Source organism: Gorilla gorilla, chromosome X (genome assembly GCF_029281585.2).
Source record: "Gorilla gorilla gorilla isolate KB3781 chromosome X, NHGRI_mGorGor1-v2.1_pri, whole genome shotgun sequence".
NCBI lineage: Eukaryota > Metazoa > Chordata > Mammalia > Primates > Hominidae > Gorilla > Gorilla gorilla.
In genome coordinates this window covers 25,322,847-25,343,709 of record NC_073247.2, presented here as the reverse complement: position 1 = coordinate 25,343,709, position 20,863 = coordinate 25,322,847, and the positions used below count along the sequence as shown (strand labels likewise).

The window sequence follows — 20,863 nt, the reverse complement described above, 5'->3', positions numbered from 1 at the left end:
TTAGCAGTTACACCTCAATAAAGCTGGGAAAAAAGTTAAAATTCATTTTAGCAATGAATTAAATTTTAATGATTGAGTATTACTTAGATATAATAAATAGCAAACATTAAAAACAAATGAGATTGAAAACATGTTGCATCAGTATAAAATATAGTGGATATGCACATATATGTAAATTCAATAAGTCTTGCAAAAACTTTTCACTCAATAGTCATAAATAGTCATTTATGTTTCTAGATCAGTTTAAGTTCATGAGAATAAGTTTGCTTTCTGCCTGGAGATCGTATTGAAAGCAGGTCGAATTAGGATTATACAACAGAGTTTTGAATGCCATGCTAAGCTTCATAGCAATGATTTGCAAGCTGTTCTTCTCTACACCATACATATGTTCAATTCACAGTGTTTAGCATCTATTTTTCCAGGTAGTAATTCAAGAATCACAGGTCTATTGAGAAAGGCAAGGGGCATGTAAGCTTTTGGATTAGGGGGTGGACAGTGACAGGATCAAGTGTGTGTTTTAGAACAATTAACTGATGTATTAAATAGCATAAATGAGTTGATATATTGGAGGGAAGATAGATTAGATTAAGGAAGACTAATTAAAAAGCTTTTACCTCAGCCTGAGAGATCACAGCCTGAACTATAGTAGTGGCAACTGGAACAGAGAGTTGGAAGATAGATGTTTCTAACTTAGGGAACTTGATGATGACATTTAAAGAACAGATTGTAAGGAGCCTAACTTTCATAAATTCTGACCATTTTATAATCAGATTTTCCTTACTCCTATCACACTTAAGTTATTGGTAAGTGAACCAGAGCATTGTACTGATTAAACATTAGTTGTGATATTTAACATTAAAATAATAAAATTCATACAGAGGTGATTTTTGTTTTTGATATTAAGAAATCTGAAAAACTTTGAATAGGTAGTAAAAGATGATGAATTCTTAGAGCTTTACCTCAGAATGTGTAATTTTCATGCTTTTCCTTTCTAGAAATCTAGGAAACCTGACATGGGACCTTTGGTAAATACATTATTATTCATACATTTTGATGGAATATAACTAATATGTTTATTTTCTCTAAACCATAGTTTCATAAGTACAAGCCACACCTTTGATTTACCTACCGTATCTTCTTTACTGATGAAGCTGAAACTACTTTGTGATGCGTATTGTCCCAGATCTTTCTGTTAATTGCCTAACAACAAACCAGTAAGCCAATGACTTCTTTTTTTCTTATTTACCTGTTTTTATTGACACATTGTAATTGTATATTTCTAGAGAGTACAATTTGATGTTTTGATACATACATATATTGTATAATGGTCAAGTCAGAGTATTTAGTGTATCCTTCCCTCATGAATGTATCCTTTCTTCCTGGTAAGAACATTCAAAAACATCTAGTTATTTTGTAATAAATAATAAATTACACTTTAGTGTTAACTATCTTTACCCTACTGTGCAATAGGACACTAGAACATATTCCTCCTATCTAATTGTAGCTTTGTACCCTTTGAGCAACCCCTCCCCATCGTCCCATCCTCTCTCCTTTCCCCAGTCTCTGATAACCAGTATTCTACTCTCTGCTTCTATGATAGCAACTCTTAAAAAAAATTTTAGATTCCAGATATTAGTGAGATCATGCGGTATTTGCCTTTTTGTGATTGGCTTATTTCACTTAACATGATGTCTTCCAAGTCCATCCATGTTGTTACAAATGACAGGATTTCATTTAATTTTGTGGCTGTATTAATAGTATTCCACGCTATGCACCAAAAATTGGTATATACACCAAATTTTTTAATCCATTGATTCATTGTTGGACACTTGGGTTGATTCCATATTTTGGCTATTGTAAATAGTGCTGAATAAACATGGGGGTGCAGACATCTCTTTGACATTGATTTCATTCCTTTGGATATAGACCCAGTAGTGGGATTCTGGATCATATGGTAGTACTATTTTTAGTTTTTTGAGGAACTTCCATACTGTTTTCCATAGTGGCTATACTAATTTACCTTCCTACCAGCAGTGTGTAAGTGTTCCTTTTTCTCCACGTGCTTGCCAACCTTTGTTATCCTTTGTCTTTTTAATAGTAGCCATTCAAACTGAAATTAGGTGGTATCTCATTGTGGTTTTGATTTGTGTCTCCCTGATGATTAGTGATATTGAGCATTTTTTTTGTGTGTACCTTTTGACCATTTGTGTGTCTTCTTTTGAGATATGTCTATTAAGTTATTTTGTCCGTTTAAAATATTGGGATATTGCTGTTCTTTATATATTCTGATATTAATCCCCTGTCAGATGTATAGTTTGCAAATGTTTTCTTACATTTTGCAGGTTGTCTCTTTACTTTTTTTTTTTTTTTTTGGCTGGGCAAAAGCTTTTCAATTTGATGTAATCTCATTTGTCTCTTTTTGCTTTTGTTGACTGTGCTTTTGAGATCTTATTTAAAAAAATCCTTGCCCAGCCCAGTGTCATAAAATGTTTCCCCTATGTTTTGTTCTGGTAGTGTAATAATTTCAGGTTTATATTTAAGCCTTTAATCCATTTTGAGTTGATTTTTTATATGGTGAGAGGTAGGAGTCTGGTCTCTGCATATGGATATCCAGTTTCCCAGCACCACCATTTATTGAACAGACTGTCCTTTCCCCAATGTGTGGTTCTTGGCACCTTTGTCAAAAATTAGTTGGTTGTTGGTGCATGAATTTATTTATAGCCTCTCCATTGTGTTCCATTTGTCCATGTGTCTGTTTTTATGTCAGTACCATGCTGTTTCAGTTACTGTAGCTTTATAGTATATTTTGAAGTCAGGTAGTATGATGCTTTTAGGTTCATTCTTTTTGCTCAGTATTGCTTTGGCTATTAGGGGTCTTTTGTGGTCCCATATGAATTTCAGGATTGTTTTTTCTATTTCTGTGAAGAATGTCATTGATATTTTGCTAGACATTGCACTAAGTCTATAGATTGCTTTGGGTAGTATGGCCATTTTAACAGTATTAATTCTACCAATCCATGAGCATGGGATCTTTCCATTATTTTGTGTCATCTTAATTTTTTTCATCAGTATATTATAGTTTTCATTGTAGAGATCATTGACCTTTTTGGTTAACTTTATTTCTAGTTATCTTATTTTTTTTTGTAGCTTTTGTAAATGGAATTGTTTTCTTGATTTCTTTTTCAGATAGTTTGCTTTTTAGCAAATAGAAATGCTGCTGATTTTTGTATGTTGATTTTGTATCCTGTGACTTTACTGAATTTATTAATTCTAACAGTTTTTTGGTGGAGTCTTTAGGGTTTTCTCTGTATAAGATTATGGCATCTGCAAACAAGGACAGTTTTACATTCTCCTTTCCAATTTGGATGTCTTTTATTTTTTTCTCTTGCCTAATTGCTTTGGCTAGGATTTCTTGTATGCAGTTTATAGAAGACTGAATAAAGAGATATCAACAACTTTTTTTATACATGTGTTCAATATTGAGGATATTCTTTTGTCCTTTATTTTACTAATTCTCTCAAGTTGCCTTTCTTACGATGAGTTTGTTCAGAATAAGGGAATGCATGCCAGGACAGAGTGGTAGTTAAAAGTGTAGACTCCAGAGTCAGAAGGCCCCTTTTCCAAACTAGCACCATTGCTGATTTCTGTTAACTGTGGATTAGTGTTGTAACCTTGGAAAATTTTCTTATCTTCTTTAAAATAAGACTTTCTTGCTTAAAAGGTAGAATAATAAGGGTACTTATTTTAAGACAATAGTTATTAGAATTAAATAATGCATGTGTTGTACCTGCCATATAATAAGCTTGAATGATTGATATTATTTAATTCTTGTGTTCATTGTAATAAATTATGTTAATCCTCTATTTTTTCTAATTTGAATAAGAATAGTGACTTTGTTGGGTCATACAAATGCATACAAATGCATTGCCTTTGTAAACTAAGATTTATTTTTATTAATCCTATGGAGATTTTTTAAAGCCTTGTTACAGCATCTCCTATTTTTATTCCTGGGGTTTCTTTTTTGTCTTAGAGCCTGTATAGGCTCCTGTCTCTAGAAAGCAGAAGCCCAATTGCCTGGGCTGTGGGAGAAGTATAATTGAAAATCAATGTATTTGGGGAGAGTGAGTTGCAAGACAAGTAAACCACTAATTGAATTGTCATTCTAAAGGGGCTAAGGCAGAGAGTGGGAAACCACATTAGAGTTGTTAGGTTTGAAACAGAGAAGTATAACCCTTAAGCAATTTTCTGAGCCAGAACAAATATCTGAAGTCACTTTTAATAGAGCATCTAAAGCTTTAAATATATGCCGTTAACACATTCAGTTATCTTTTTTGATATGGTTATTTGAATTCTTAGCAAACTTTTTTAAAGCGTCTACAGAAATAATATTTAGAATTTTTTTATAAGTATGATATTGTCAAAATAGTATAAAAAGCTTAAAATGTTTACTTAATAAAATGTGTAGTTACCTATGTTGTAGTTCTCTAACAGAAACGTGTTTTCTTTTCAACCCTTCCTACTTCATGGCAGTTTTTCCTCATTTCTTTTTTAGGTTTAGAAACATCAACTGGAATCAATTTGCATTTGAAAATTAGATCAGCACAAAGACTTGATATTGTGGAATGACTAGCAAACAAGCAATGTCATCTAACGAACAAGAAAGGCTCTTGTGTTATAATGGGGAAGTCCTTGTTTTCCAGTTGTCTAAAGGAAATTTTGCAGATAAAGAGCCTACAAAAACACCCATATTACATGTCAGAAGAATGGTATTTGACAGAGGAACAAAAGTATTTGTTCAGAAGTCCACTGGATTTTTTACCATAAAGGAAGAAAACTGTCATTTAAAAATCATGTGTTGCAACTGTGTGTCAGATTTCAGAACTGGAATTAACCTCCCTTACATTGTGATAGAAAAAAATAAAAAGAATAATGTTTTTGAATATTTTTTACTAATCCTTCACAGTACTAATAAATTTGAAATGCGTTTGAGTTTTAAACTAGGCTATGAGATGAAGGATGGCCTAAGGGTCCTTAATGGCCCTTTAATTTTATGGAGGCATGTAAAAGCATTCTTCTTTATCTCTTCTCAAACTGGCAAAGTTGTTAGTGTGTCAGGTAACTTTTCCTCTATTCAGTGGGCAGGGGAGATTGAAAATTTAGGTATGGTTTTATTGGGACTAAAGGAATGTTGTTTATCTGAGGAAGAATGTACTCAAGAGCCTTCAAAATCAGATTATGCGATTTGGAATACCAAATTTTGTGTATATTCTCTTGAAAGTCAAGAAGTATTAAGTGATATATACATTATTCCTCCTGCTTACAGCAGTGTGGTGACTTATGTACATATTTGTGCAACTGAGATCATCAAAAACCAGTTAAGAATATCTCTCATTGCCCTTACTCGAAAGAATCAGCTGATTTCATTTCAGAATGGAACTCCTAAAAATGTGTGCCAGCTTCCATTTGGAGATCCTTGTGCAGTTCAACTTATGGATTCAGGTGGAGGAAACCTCTTTTTCGTTGTATCCTTTATATCCAATAATGCTTGTGCTGTATGGAAAGAGAGCTTTCAGGTACAACACTTATTGTGATAATAATTCAGTTGGTGGTCTCAGACCTTTTAAACATTTGTATACTTCATAGAGTTCATTCTGGAGTCTTATTGTCTAAGTCAATTTTCAGTTCTGTACTTGAAATGATATATATTACATTGTTCTTTTTTCTTAAGGTTATCTGAGTACAACCTGATGGTGTTTTTTTTGTCTTGCCATTTTGAGTCATAAAGCCTTTGAGTTGTTTGGAAATGTGTAAATACATATGTAACTAGAATTATGTATTTATTTTTCTATTATAACTTTCTAATTTTTATTAATATGATAGTAGATGTACATTTTCAGTTACAATAAGATTATTAGTGATTTGACTAGATAGATAAGCCTTCCTGGAAAATTCAAATCAGTTTTTCATCTTTTTATTTTTATTTTTTATTTTTTTTGAGACAGAGTCTCGCTTTGTCATCCAGGTTGGAGTGCAGTGGCGTGATCTCGGCTCACTGCAGCTTCTGCCTCCCAGGTTCAAGCGGTTCTCCTGCCTCAGCCTCCCGAGTAGCTGGGATTACAGGCATGTGCTACCACACCTGGCTAATTTTTATATTTTTAGTAGAGATGGGGTTTTACCATGTTGGCCAGGCTGGTTTCAAACTCCTGGCTTCAAGTGGTCCGCCTGCCTCGGCCTCCCAAAGTGCTGGGATTACAAGCGTGAGTCACCATGCCCGGCCAACTTTTTAAACATTTATAATTATCTATTTAAATTTACTTGTTGTCTCTGATTCATTTCTGAAAGTGAAATATAGAGAAATTCCTTGAAATCTGGAGAGACAAATAATTGTTCTCCATAGACAAGTGGTAAGCATTACTTTTTCTAAAAACTTACTCAGAGATTTTTATTATGTTATATTTTGAAATGCAGAACTGACCTTTGAGCAAGTATTCACTTTTTTAAGTTTGGAAATTGTTCTAAAATATTCACTGGTATTGAGTGTTAAGTAACAGGTAAAAAGGCACAGAAAACCAATAGGAAATTAGAGTTTTGTAACTGGGTGTCTCCACCAATAATATTTCTCTGACTCTGTATTTTTGGGTAATGTTGCATCCTCCTGGTTTAAAATGTATTCAGTTATGTGATTTGAAGTGTTTATGAATTAAGACAAATCATCATTACTAGTTAGAAATGTCTCTTCCAAAAGTAGTACACTATACAACTTTTAGTTTTTGTGCTACTTAGGAGAGAAAAGCAGATATTGCCTTATTTTGTGTGCCCTGTCCATTTAATTAGAAGCTCAATGAAAATTTTTATCATTATATTATCACCTCTATGTGGAATATTGTTAAATGTTTTAGAAAGTTTGAAATTCATTTTTAAATGTGAATCGTTGTTTGTGTGGGGGGAGGAATGTCAAGTTGGAATTATGAATCAGGCTTTGCCTTACCAAGTACTTTTATATTAATAGGGATTATTTTGAATTTCTGTAATACATATGTATCCTCTATAATACATAGAGAATGCAAAAGGAAAATAATTTGAAAGCTATCCTATTTTATCTTGAAAGCAATCTTTTAAAAGCACATTATACATTTATTTGAAAGTTACTTGGAATTGTCTTTTTCTATTCTCTTTTCCTTTAAAGAAATGGTAGGGGAAAAACATCTGGTATACCCTATAGTGTTTTACTGTAGTCAAGGTAATATAATAGAAAGAACACACATACCCTGGGTTTGAATCCCAACTGAGCCACTTACCAGTGTTACCTTAAGGAATGTAATTCTTGTGAACTCATTTTCCTCCTTTGTGAAATTTGGGATCATTCTGACTCTGAGAGGGGAGAATTAAGTCAAATGACATTGTAAAGTGTCTTGCACAGAGCTTGACACATAGGAGGAACTCAGTAAGTAGTAGCTATTACTCTGTTATATTACTGTTAGACAAAAGCCAGGGCTGTCATCAGTTACTTACACTTACTCAAGATCCCCTATTCACCTAGATAAGGAAAAAACAATTCCTTTATGTGTCATTAATTGCAATCCTCACTCTCTTGAAGTGGGTCCCCTGCTTGGACCCTGTAAAGCTTTGCCACTAACATGTTACCCAAGGCAGGAGACTGCATCATTCCCTGTAGGTGGACCTATAATTGCTGCTTCCCTGACCTGAAGTTGTATTCTAGTGCACTCTCTCTACAATGGACCACTATCTTTTCCACACGTTACTTACCTAAGTCCCTACTGACTTACCCGCTAAGTTGCTTCTTCAGGAATTCTATACTTCTAACCTGCTCTCAAATGCCCTGTTTTAAAAGCTCTGGAATTCACCCTGATATCTACAAGTAAGTGCTTCAAAGTTGCCTCTAACCCTGCCACTTTGGGCGTATTCAGGTCCTGCTTCTATCTTGGTGTTACATTTATACTCAACTTCTTAAAAAAAAAAAAAGGGAAATATTGGTTTAGGGTAAAATATTCAGTTACTTTAAAAACAGAAATAAGGCTGGGCACAATGGCTCATGCCTGTAATCCCAGCATTTCAGACTGCCGAGGCAGGCAGATCACTTGAAGCCAGGAGTTCAAGAGCAGCTTGGCCAACATGGCGCATGCCTGTAGTCCCAGCTACTCAGGAGGCTGAGGCATGAGAATGGCTTGAACCTGGGAGGTGGAGGTTACAGTGAGCTGAGATCGCCCCGCTGCACTCCAGCTGGTTGACAGAGCAAGATCTGTCTGCAAAAAAAAAAATTAATTTAAAAAAACAGAAATAAGAGCTAAGAATCTAGAAATAAAGTGGGAGTAGAAATAATTATGCCAAAAACCCAGGTTAAGAGAAGTAACTACACTTGAACAATTACCTTTAGTTTTAACAGTTAAGGCAAAAAAGTAAATATGATGGGTTTTACAACTGAAGGGAACATACTACAAGGGAAAAGATTTTTTTCTAACATTAAGTTCTGAGAAGAATTTACTGTTTGTGGTATTTTGTAAAAGGTTTTGAGTAATAAGGTGAACACCTTATTAAATAAGGTGGGTCTTTGATAGCAGTTTTCCCCAAAAATAGAAAGCAATAGAAGCAGTTTTCCTTTGGGTTGGCTATGGATCCATCCATCCATCTATCCTTTTATTACCTCATTCCAAGAAGGAGTTAAGCCAGCTTACAAAGATAGGTAAAATACAAACAAGCATAAATTAGAGTAAATAGTGAAAATAAGGTTAGTGTTTTCCCAGATCAACACTTCATAAAAGCCCGAGGTATGATGTTTAATGTGGTAATAGGACTTGAAACAGAGCTGAATCTAAAGGAGTACATGATTAGCTTTTTTCTTCTTAGGCTTTCTCTCTTGGGTAGGAATTGTCTCTGCAAGTTTTGACAAGAATCTATGTGGCAGGCATTTCAAAATTGAGGTCATTGGCCGGGTGTAGTGGCCCACGTTTGTAATCCCAGTGCTTTGGGAGGCCAAGGTAGGAGAATTGCTTGAGGCCTAGAGTTTGAGACCGGCCTGGGCAACATAGTGAGACCCCCATCTGTACAAAAAATTAAAAAATTAGCTGGGCGTGGTGCCATATGCCTGTAGTCCCGGCTACTTGGGAGGCTGAGGTGGGAAGATTGTTAGAGCCCAGGAGTTCAAGGCTGTAGTGAGCTGTAATTGTGCCACTGCACTCCAGCCAGGGCAACGGAATGGGACCCTGTCTCAAAAAAAAAAATCCATCTGTCAATAAAATTGAGGTCATTGTCAAGTATACCTGAAGCATAGCTATTGGTGTGTTGTTGATAGAGGTTAATGTGTTCTGGTGCTGTGCTGTCTAATATGGTAGCTACTATCCAGATGTAGTTATTCAACTTTTGAAATGTGGCTAGTCTGAATTAAAACATGTTGTAAATGTCAACCATCAAATTTTAAAGATGAATAGAAATGGTAACATCTCTCAATCTTTTAATGATTACATTGAATTGAAATGACAATATTTTAGATATATTGTGTTAGATATATTAAAATTTCATCTTTTTACTGCTACCAGAAAATTTAAAATTATATGCCTTATATTTGGGGCTCACTTACCTTTCTATTGGATGGCACTATTCTAGAGCTATAGATTGCAAATATGTGTGTGCACACATGCATGCATACATAGTTCTGTGCTGTTTGCCTGGCAAACACATTATTATTACTAATGTCTTTTCCCATAGTCCATTATACTCCATGATACTGGTGGGAGAAAGGGAGGATATGGGTTTACAGAAAAGCTGTCTCTCTGCACAAGTGAAGAATCAACTTTGGCAATTAGCCTTATAGGGGAAGATTCATATTTGGGAATGTGGGTTGAAGAGCCTTACTTTCATTCTTGCTCTAATGTGAGCTACCTTCCTGTATCATCTAGATGATGTATCTGTGCTCCTGGAATTCTGAGAAGGGGTTTTAGATTTTTTGTCTCAGGGAAAAGGGGGATTTGATCCTCATGGTGTTAGTTTACCCTGGGACCAATCTTGAGGCTTTCAGCTATATGTACCATTAAGAAGTTGTCCTCTGTTTTAAACTTGAGGTCTCAGGTTCTGATATAAACTGACCAAATCATTCCGTGAGGCTAGGATGGTTCTGGCTGTCCCACTTTTAGGACCCCTCACCTGTGTACCCGATACTAGCTGTATTCCCCTCCACACCCACATCAGGGTTTAAGGTTTTAAGCTCATCTTGACTCTATTATAGGTTATTTTCCATTAAGAGCTCTTAAGGTGTCTACTAGTACTGTCTGGTTACCTGACAGTACTGCAACTGTCAGGTATGCAACAGAATGCAACTGAATTCCTTGGGTAATTTGTCTGATCATAAATACATATACACTAAGACTTAATGGGAATGAAGGTCATCCTTAAATTAGCTGTGTGAGAGAAAGAATCTTCACTAGAGTTTGACTCATGATAAATGTTAGAATTTCCAAAGGTTAGTCATGAAAAGTGTTAGAACTTATAAATAGATTACAATAAAATTTTGATATAGAAATCAAGAATGTGACAGTCCCTGGACAAACCTGAATAAAATATTAAATCTAAGTACCTTGCTATTTATAAAGTTTTTATAACTCTTATATTTCCTCATCCCCTAATATCTTTATTTTATTTTAGTTTTTACTATTTTCATTACTCATTTATAAGATTGAGTTTTACAAATTACAACTACATGAAACAAAAGGACTTAATTTATTTCACATTCGATTTTTTCTTGTCTATTCCTCCTATAATGCTCCCTTTCTTTTAGGTTGCTGCTAAATGGGAAAAACTTAGCTTAGTACTGATAGATGACTTTATTGGAAGTGGAACTGAACAAGTACTCCTACTTTTTAAGGACTCCTTGAACTCAGACTGCCTGACTTCATTTAAAATAACGGATCTTGGAAAAATAAACTATTCGGTAAGTTCTATTTACTTATTATATGGTATTTTAAGAACCATTTTAGAAAATTTAAGTGCTCAAAAGCTTTGACCTATCATTTAAATATTGGTGGTTTTATACTTAAAATTTTGAACTTTAAAAATATATGGATTGAATCTTTTAAATATATACATTGAATCTCCTTTCAACAAATGTTATACAAATTGACCATGCTTTTGATATAAATTTGAATTGTAGTACATTTGGTGATCACTTAAGTGACAGCAGTACTATAAATTAACTTTATTTTTGCTTCTGAAAATCACATTTTATACCAATAAATATAATATTGGATTAAATAAGGAATAAAATGAAGCAAAATTGCTTTAGTAAAGGAAGTAACAGCTCACAATATCTTGAGATATTGGACATAAGGGAAATTATGCCCCTGAAGTTTCAGATCAATACAAAATCTCTCTAAGCCTCAGTTTTTTCATTTGTAAAATTAGCATAATTTTAATTTTCTCCAGTTATGGGATTTTAGGATTTTTTAAAAAGCTAATGAGAGCCCAGGAATTCAAGGCTGCAGTGAGCTATGATTATTATGTTGCACTTCAACCTGGGTGTCAGAGCAAGACACTGTCTCTTAAATAAATGGAAAAATGTTTACTCTTTAAAAAGAAAGCTAACCAGCTGATACTTTGTAAAGCAGTATATAAATGTTAGGTGGTAGTAGTAGGAATCATAATAATTTTTTTCTAGTTACAAGAAGATGATGGGGAAAATATATAGTTTGCCTTTGTTTATTTATTTTTTTTTTTGGAGACAGAGTCTTGCTCTGTCATGCCCAGGCTGGAGTGCAGTGGTGCAATGTCGGCTCACTGCAACCTCCACCCCCTGGGTTCAAACGATTCTCCTGCCTCAGCCTCCCAAGTAGCTGGGATTACAGGTGCATGCCACTATGCCTGGCTAATTTTTTGTGTTTTTAGTAGAGACAGGGTTTCACCATGTTGGGCAGGCTGGTCTTGAACTCCTGACCTCAGGTGATCTGCCCACCTTGGCCTCCCAAAGTGCTGGGATTACAGGCGTGAGCCACTGCATCTGGCCTATAGTTTGCCTTTTATAAAATAGTGGTATTTTATACACACTAGGGAAACTGTTCTGACTGGATATACTTTAATTGTATTTTGTTAGTTTTGTGAATTTTCAATTGTTGCAAAATTTCAGTCTTAGTGTATTTATTTATTTATTTATTTATTAGAGTGAACCATCGGATTGCAATGAAGATGACTTATTTGAAGACAAACAAGAGAATCGTTACCTGGTGGTTCCACCTCTAGAAACAGGACTGAAAGTTAGTGTCTGTTTGCTTCTTTTGCTTTTCGATTAGTGTTATTCTAAATGAAGGAAAGAACATTGAAAGAAAGGTCCTTAAAGTATAAGCAACTTGGTGCTTGGGTAAAAATGGTATTTCAAAGGATCTTTATCTTTTTGGCACCTCTGTACAAATATTATGATACTACTTATAAAGGTATCATCTAAACATACCTTTTTTGTAGTAAGACTATATAGATTTAATAAGCCTCATGAGAGAAAATAGAAGCAGCTCACTTTTGAAAACACATTCTTTCTGGGATCAGTATACCACGGTATCTTTTTAGAGTAGCAGTGAATATGATAAATCATAATGCATTCCAGACATGAACAGTTTACTCTCATATTTTCCATAAAAAGCTCCACAAAAGAGTTTTTTTTTCCCCCAAATGTACCAAGGTAATGAACATTCCCTGTAAAATACTGAGGCTTTGCAAAGAAATGTCAAAACAAAACAAAATAAAAAAAACCTAATGATTGTCTGTGATTCCACTACTTTGCACTAACCAATTTTAACACTGGCCTGTATATTCTTGCAGATTTTTAAATGAATATACGCATTACATAGAAATGTGATTATAAGATGTATGTTCTTTTGTAAGCTGCCTTTTTTGTTTATAGCATTTTCAAATATACAGAAACATTCCAGGAATACAGTGATTATCTCTGTATTCCCAATACATTCAATTCTTATTACTTTTAAAAATCTTATTGGCCTCGTGTTTGTGTTTGTGTGTGTATGTGTGTATATATTTTTGTAGAACCATTTAAAAGTTGCAGATGTTATATTTCACTCATAGGTATTTCAGCAGGAATCTCCTAAAAATAAGGATATTCTCCTCATGCAACTATAATACCATTATCAAAGTTAGAAAATTGTTAATGATCCCTTAATCTTATTTGCTATCTTGTCCATATTCAAATATATTTAGTTATCACAAAAATGTTTTTATAACTTTTTTTTCCAGGATCCAATCTATCAAAGTTTTTACTCGCATTTGATTATATCTCTTATTGGTCTTTTTATCTAGAATAATTCCCCTTTCCCCCTTTTAAAAATTATGCTAAAGAGGAGGCCACGCTAGTTGTATCCTCTCTTTTGGATTTGTCTCTTTTCTTGCTGTGTTATTGAACTTCTTTGTCTAGGGTTGGAAAAGTTTTTCTGGAAAGGGCCAGGTGGTAAATATTTATACTTTGCAGGTTGTTTTAAAATTATTTTGCAACTATTTCATTATTAGAGTGAGTTCACTTTAATAAATGCTTATTGAACACATATTAGACATGAATTTGAACAATAGATAAACATCATAACAGACAGAACCATGGATGAAGACATTGATCTATTCAAAATTTTTTGTACCCTGAGCAAAGTAAAAGTAATAAGACAAATTGTGAAAAAAGAAATTGTAATACATGACAAAATATTAATTTTCTTAATATAAATGTACATTCTTCTGTAGTATTTTTGTGAATGTGTAGTGACCCAACCTTCTCAGAGGAAAAGTTATTATAGTTGCTAAAATATGAATTACTTATGTCTTTTTACTCTTGCAGTTTCACTTCTAGAAATCTCTTCTAAGGATGAAGATGATTTTATAAGAATGTTTATGTAGTATTTATAAACTACAATATTGGTCCAAATCTAAACATACATCATTAGGAGTATGATAAGTAAATTGTGATGTGCCTGAACTATGGAATACTATGTAGCTGTCAAAAAGAATAATGTATATTTTTATACTGATTTAGAAATGATGCCAAAGTACTTTAATTTATGAAAGCATGACTTTATGAAAGGCTTAATTTATGAAGCAGGACCAACTCTCCTGATTAAAACTGAAAATGATAGATGAAGTCTCCTTTAAAAACATTCTTAGAAGCTTCAAAAAGCTGACACTATAAGAATAAATTATCAAATCAAACTTTCAAGGCTGGAACCCAGAGAGATAAGCAGAACACTGATGCTACTTTTGCCCTGGGAGCACGTGTATTGAACTTAAATTGGTGGTGCCCCAGGCATCTGACAAAACAAACAGAAAATCCTGTCTGGAAACACACATTCATCCTAGCCCTCATAAATCTCACAAGTAATTTTTCAAAGAAAATGAGCTGTCTACAGAATAACTAAGCACATAAAGAAAAAAGGCATCGTGAATAATTATTCACAGAAAATAACCAAACAGCATCTCTTTCAAGCAAAAACACACTGAAATAAAAAACTCAATAGATGACTTTAAAAGAGATGAAAGAGATACAGAGGAAATTAGTGACCCCGAATATATGAGAAAAATTATCCAGAATGTAGCACAGAGACAGGGAAAATATGAAAGGCTTTAAACAACATTAAGGGAAGGAAGGGAGGAATGGAGGTGGTGGATAAGAGATAGTTGAATATCCATTTTGTTTCAAGTATCCACATTTTAACAGTAGCTTTCAATGTAGATAATAAAGTTCTAAATGCTGGAAGGCCTTTTAGAGATGAACAAGCCTACCTTTGCACCATTTTGCACATGACGTAACAAATAGCCAGAAAGGTTACGTGACTTGCAGAGCTAGAACTAGAGTCCATTTCACTGTTCTTTCTCCCCTGAAATTTGTATTCTAATCAGTTACTGGAAGGGGAGATGGGGAGACCAGGACCTTAGAGAGTCTTGTACACATGTACACAGATGTTCATAGCAGCATTGTTTATAACACTGCACAACTGAGCATAACCCAAATACCCATCAATTGGAGAGTGGAGAAGTAAATCGTGGGTAGTCATATGATGGAATACTGTAAAGCAACGGAAGGAATGAACTACAGCTACTAGTGATAACATGGACAACTCTAAAGCCTGATACATGCAGAGTGATTCCATTTATAAAAGGTTCAGAAGCAAAACACACAAAAAACTTAAAATACTCCTTAAGAATTCATACAAAGGTTGTAAAATTTGAAGACAGGCAAGGAAATTATCTTAAAAGGTCAGGGTAGTATTGACTCCAGGGGAGAAAGGGCAATTATGATTGTGGAGGGCCCCTGGGCAGCTCCTGGAATGCTACTTTTTGATTTGGGTGGAATTACATGGGTGTCGGCTTCATTATTAGTCTGTAAAATGTTATTTTGTACTGTGCATTCTTCTGCACGTATGATAGAGATCACAATAATGAACAAAAAAGCAAGGTTCAGTGTCGTGCAGTATGATATGCTCCTGTATTTGGTTTTGGGTGGGTTTTTGTTTGTGCAAAGGAAAAAGCATTCCTTAATATGCACATGGAAAAGTTCTGGGAAGGTACACAATCTATTGGTTTTGCAAATGGAATTGGGCATCTAGGAAGAGAAGGTGAGGTGTACTTTCACATTGTTTAAATTTCTTACTATGTGTCTAATTTATTTTTGTAGTTTTATAGCAAAACTTCACAGCCAAGATTATTTAACTACTCTACTCAATCACTATATTGTCCTGGAGTAAGGGGCATGTTAAGGAGGAAGGAAGAGTGAACACTGACAGTTTTCGAGGGTGCATTTCAATCTGCCCACATAGTTTTTTCTTCTACTCCCCACCCCTCCAGTAGCTCAGTTGTGGCTACATACCTTTGATGGGTACATCTGTCTCCCCCTGTCACAAATTACTGAGTGATGGAGTGTGAATCATGTGCATCCCACAGAACTAGGTCAACATAAGAAGTTTTAAAATATTAGCTAGACACTTTACATACTTTGTGCAATAAGGTAACACATAGGAATAATTCAGTCTTCACTCTCCAGTTTCTATTTGTTGATTAAAAGAAAAAGAATTTACTTGCTTTGAAATGTAATTTAAAAGAAAAGAATCCCAAATAATGATGCATTTTATTGCATAAATCTAGAAAAATATGTTTTATTAAAAGCCAGATGAATACTTAAACAGCCTCAGATATCCACCTGAAATGAAACAACTTCTATCAGTTCAATGACATGACTCTTTAAATTTTCAGTAGCAAACTATATTCTGTGAATGTTTCATCCTTAGTGCTGAAATCTAGTTATCTGGTATCATAAAAGGAATGGATTGCTGTATGCCCAGTTCAGAGCCAAATTGTTATTTTTTTCAGTAGTTTTCAGTAGACTCTAGCACTGAGTTTATTAGCACAAAAATAAACATAGTTTGGGGGCTGTTACAATTTTAATTTTATTTAAAAATTTTGCTATAAAGGTTACATGAACAGAAAATTTCGAGCAGTATCTGATTAAAAGTGATATTTTCTATTCATTATGATGTCTTTGCTTATGTGGATGCCTTGTTTTTGAAGCAGAAACTATTTCAAAAAGAAAAAGTTATTTTGTGTGGGGTGAGTGTATTTGTAGGCCTTGATTTTTATTTACATTGATTCGAAGTTACTTAATAACTCACTAGTGAAACATGCTAATATATTGCCACTCTCTCAATTTGATACATAAGCTCTATGTTGCAGTTATTTTTTATATTTTCCTTTGAAAGAAGATACATTTTTTAAACTTAGAGACTTAAAATCTATAAACAAAACAGTTTTGCTCTGAGAAGTATTTTATTTTCTATAGAAAAATGAATTGATAAGCACATTTGGAGAAAGTATTTCCTGAATTATTGGTATGTCTGGTTTCATTTGAAATCATGTTTCTTGCCACTATTTTTCTTTCTACTTTACAGGTTTGTTTTTCTTCTTTTCGGGAATTACGGCAGCATCTGTTGCTTAAGGAAAAAATTATTTCAAAATCTTACAAAGCTTTAATAAACCTAGTTCAAGGAAAAGATGATAATACGTCAAGTGCAGAGGAGGTAAAAGTAATCATGTGACTATTTTATCATTTTATGAATTGAAAATCTATAAGCTATTGAAAAGTTATTTAAATTGGAATATTAGAATATATTAGAAAATGCTGCTCAGTGGATCAAGAAGAAAAGTAGCAGAGGTTATAATGGTGGACTTTTATGACATTGAAAAATATTTGATTAAGGAGCCAATATTTTATCGATTTATAGGTAATTCTGTAGCATATTAAAATTTCAGTTATCAGGAACCTTGGGGAACAAGTCCTTTTGTTTACAGATTTAACCATTAAACTTTTTTATTTGTATTGTTTGGATAGAAATTACTCATAAGTGAATTATGTATTTACTGACTTTTTAAATAGAATATACTGAGTATTATTTAACTTTGTATTGGTGATGTACACCAATTGTACAATAATACAATTGGTACCAATAATACAATTGGTAATTGTATTATTAGGATAATGATTGTTCTTTTAGTCTGTTGGATTGTTTGTTTCTAAGGTTATTTTTTCCTCTAGCGAATGTTCCTACACTGCTATGGGTTTTTTTAGTCCTTCTCTCTGCTTTTTATAATTTTACTCTCTTTTTCCTCGTGGCTGATCATCATAAGATCCTCCTCAGGGCCGGGCGTGGTGGCTCACGCCTGTAATCCCAGCACTTTGGGAGGCCGAGACGGTCGGATCACGAGGTCAAGAGATTGAGACAGTCCTGGCCAACATGGTGAGACCCTGTCTCTACTAAAAATACAAAAATTAGCTGGGCATGGTGGCTCGTGCCTGTAATCCCAGCTACTTGGGAGGCTGAGGTAGGAGAATAACTTGAACCTGGGAGGCGGAGGTTGCAGTGAGCTGAGATCGCGCCATTGTACTCCAGCCTGGGTGACAAGAGCGAAACTCCGTCTCAAAAAAAAAAAAAGAACCTCCTCGGGTCTCTTATGTGGTAACTTATGTCAGTACATTAATGTAGGAAGTTAGCAAAAACTGCTGAAACTTCATAAAAATAATATTTATGCACATTAATTTCATACAGAGAAAGGCACAGCATAGCAACACTATAAGTAAATCAGTAAGAGCTGAACTAATGTTGCATTTTATTCCCTCAAGTCACTGTAGTGCCTAGCTCTGACTTCCTTCTGGATTGACCATTCTTGTCATGGGCTATGCTTTGTGTTTGTATTTCAGTCTTAGCCATGTAAGGGTTTGGGTCCAAAATATGATCTTGTTAATGTAATAAAATGTAACAAAAAAACATTGTGTTGCATTTCTATATTACTGTTCTAATTTCCTGGGAAACCTCATGAAAGTCATTGTTAAAATTGTTTCACCATTTCCTTTCCTCACCTCAATGATTTTGCCAATTTTAGAAAGGGGAAGGGTTGTTTAGAAATTAATATATTGAAACCACTATGTGCAAGGCCCCATTTTTGGCTCTTTACATTGTTAGTTTTAAAAGCAAACCTGGCAGGTAGTAAAAATTTCCCCAGGTTTCAGATGAATAGCCTGCTTCAGAACTCGCAGCTACTGGCAGTAGTGTCAGATTCCTGGGAACATATTTAGTCTCCTATTGAGTGAATGCCTCTATCTTTCTTTAGTAATTACCACATAGAGAGGCAGTATAGGGTAATAGTTAAGGAAGAGCATGGGCTCTGGAACCAGTTGGCTTCAGTTCAAATCCCAGCCTTGCTACTTGCTAACTGTGTGACCCTGGGCAAGTTACATAACTTCCCTGTACCTCATTTTTCTAATCTGTAAAATGTAGATGATAATACCACAGACCTAGGGCACTAGGGTTATTGTGTGGGTTAAATGAATTGATACACAAATGGCATTTGGAACAGTGCCTGGCATAAAGTAAACACTCAATAGATGTTGTATATTATTATTATCGTTACTATTATTCTTATTACTACTCTTTCGAATGTTATATATCCACATGTGTGTGGAAATGAATATGGCTTGGACTTTAAGAATAAAATTTTAGCAATAAGCTATAAGTAGTCTAAAGATAGTTTAATCAGTTTTCTTCATACAAAAGTTTACAGTTATAGGCTTAGTGCAAGTCACTGATAAAATACAGACTGGATTATTTTCAGTATAACTGGGGTACATATTATCAGACTTTTTTTTTTTCAAAATGGACTTCAGGTTTACCTCCCTTTTGGCTCTTTGTTGGATACCCCATCTTGCCATACCCCAGTCATGCCATGCCTCTTGATCTGAATAGATAGGGAATTTTATATATTTTATACATTTCATTTTAGTAAACTGTGTATAATCTATAATATGATATGTTATTTGTTTTTAAATGTTTGGGCCATAAGCCCTAGCCAAAAGCACACTTAACTTTTTTTTTTTTTTTAGTTTTGCTACAGATGGTACATATTTTATAATCAGTTATTTAAACTTTTTTTTTTATAAGGAATGTCTTGTTCCTCTTTGTGGTGAAGAAGAAAATTCTGTCCATATCTTAGATGAAAAGTTATCAGACAATTTTCAAGATTCAGAACAGCTAGTAGAGAAGATATGGTATCGTGTAATAGATGATATCTTGGTTGTTGGAGTGAAAACTACATCTTCTTTGAAGCTGTAAGTAAATTCCAACATGATAACACTGTCTTGATGCTCCAGAACAGTACTGTCCAATAGAAATTAATGTAAGCCACATGCAATTTTAAATGTTCCAGAGGCCATATTTAAAAATGTAAATAGAAGCAAGAGAAATTATTATTACTGTTTTTTTTGAGACAGAGTCTCACTGTGTTGCCCAGGATGGAGTGCAGTGGGATGATCTCGGCTCACTGCAACCTCCACCTCCTGGGATCAAGCAATTCTTATGCCTCAGCGTCCCCAGTGGCTGGGATTACAGGTACGCACCATCATGCCCAGCTAGTTTTTGTATTTTTAGTAGACGCCGAGTTTTGCCGTGTTGACCAGGTTGGTCTCAAACTCCTGACCTCAAGTGATCCACCCATCTTGGCCTCCCAAAATGCTGGGACTACAGGCATGAGCCACCATGCCTGGCCATTTTAATGATACGTTTTATTTAACCCAATATATCCAAAACATTATTTTAACATGTAATTAGTATAAAAATTATTAATAAGATACTTTGCATTTATTGTTTCATACAAAGTTTTAAAAATTTGGTGTGTATTTTACATGTATAACACATCACAATTCCAACTAGCCACATTTCTAGTGCTTAATAGCCACATGTATCTAATAGCTACTCTCTTGGCCAGCACAGCTCTAGAAGTATCTCTTTTACACAAATGCATTGAGTTAATAATATGAAGAGGATGAGGTTTATGAAATTAAGATGCTATAGTCTCACGGTGAAGATAATCAAACAGCATACAGAACTTTCTAATCAAAATATTTAGAGGTATTAGGGATACTTAGAGACTATTGACCAAAGTGAATAGGTAAAAATTTAGTTAAATAATAAAGTATCTCTCCCTCTGATAACAGACGATATTCTCTTTTGGGATGTTGAAATCATGGATAGAGAAGTATTTTGCATACCATCTATATCTGCAGTCTAACAAAGAGCTTTTTAGCCAAAACGTGCTAAATACAGGCATTACAGTAACTACATTGAATTTGAACCACAGGTACGCAGAGAAACCAGGTAGTGCCTTGTAATAGGTGATGGCAGTATATTTGAGCAGCTTAACACAGTAAGGGAGCCAGACTACTTATCTAGTGGGTTTGAGATATGGATTTATTGTTTTGTTTCAGTGAATTTCTAAGCTGTTTTGGGCTGGTTGATCATCTGGGTTTTTCTTCTCTCTTCTTTAATGTGGTACT

The 20,863-nt window shown here is 34.4% G+C and overlaps 1 protein-coding gene across 1 annotated transcript in view; it reads left to right on the top strand.

Moving 5' to 3' along the window:
* The window catches only part of FANCB (FA complementation group B), a 197,886-nt gene that overhangs the window by 2,919 nt on the left and 174,104 nt on the right, over window positions 1-20,863 (top strand). The window contains exons 2-7 of the mRNA XM_063703003.1: window positions 1,094-1,214; window positions 4,553-5,573; window positions 10,790-10,942; window positions 12,165-12,257; window positions 16,929-17,057; window positions 19,473-19,639. Of these exons, the coding sequence (XP_063559073.1) occupies window positions 4,623-5,573; window positions 10,790-10,942; window positions 12,165-12,257; window positions 16,929-17,057; window positions 19,473-19,639 (1,493 nt within the window). The 5' untranslated portion in view covers window positions 1,094-1,214; window positions 4,553-4,622. The remainder of the gene's footprint in view (window positions 1-1,093; window positions 1,215-4,552; window positions 5,574-10,789; window positions 10,943-12,164; window positions 12,258-16,928; window positions 17,058-19,472; window positions 19,640-20,863) is intronic.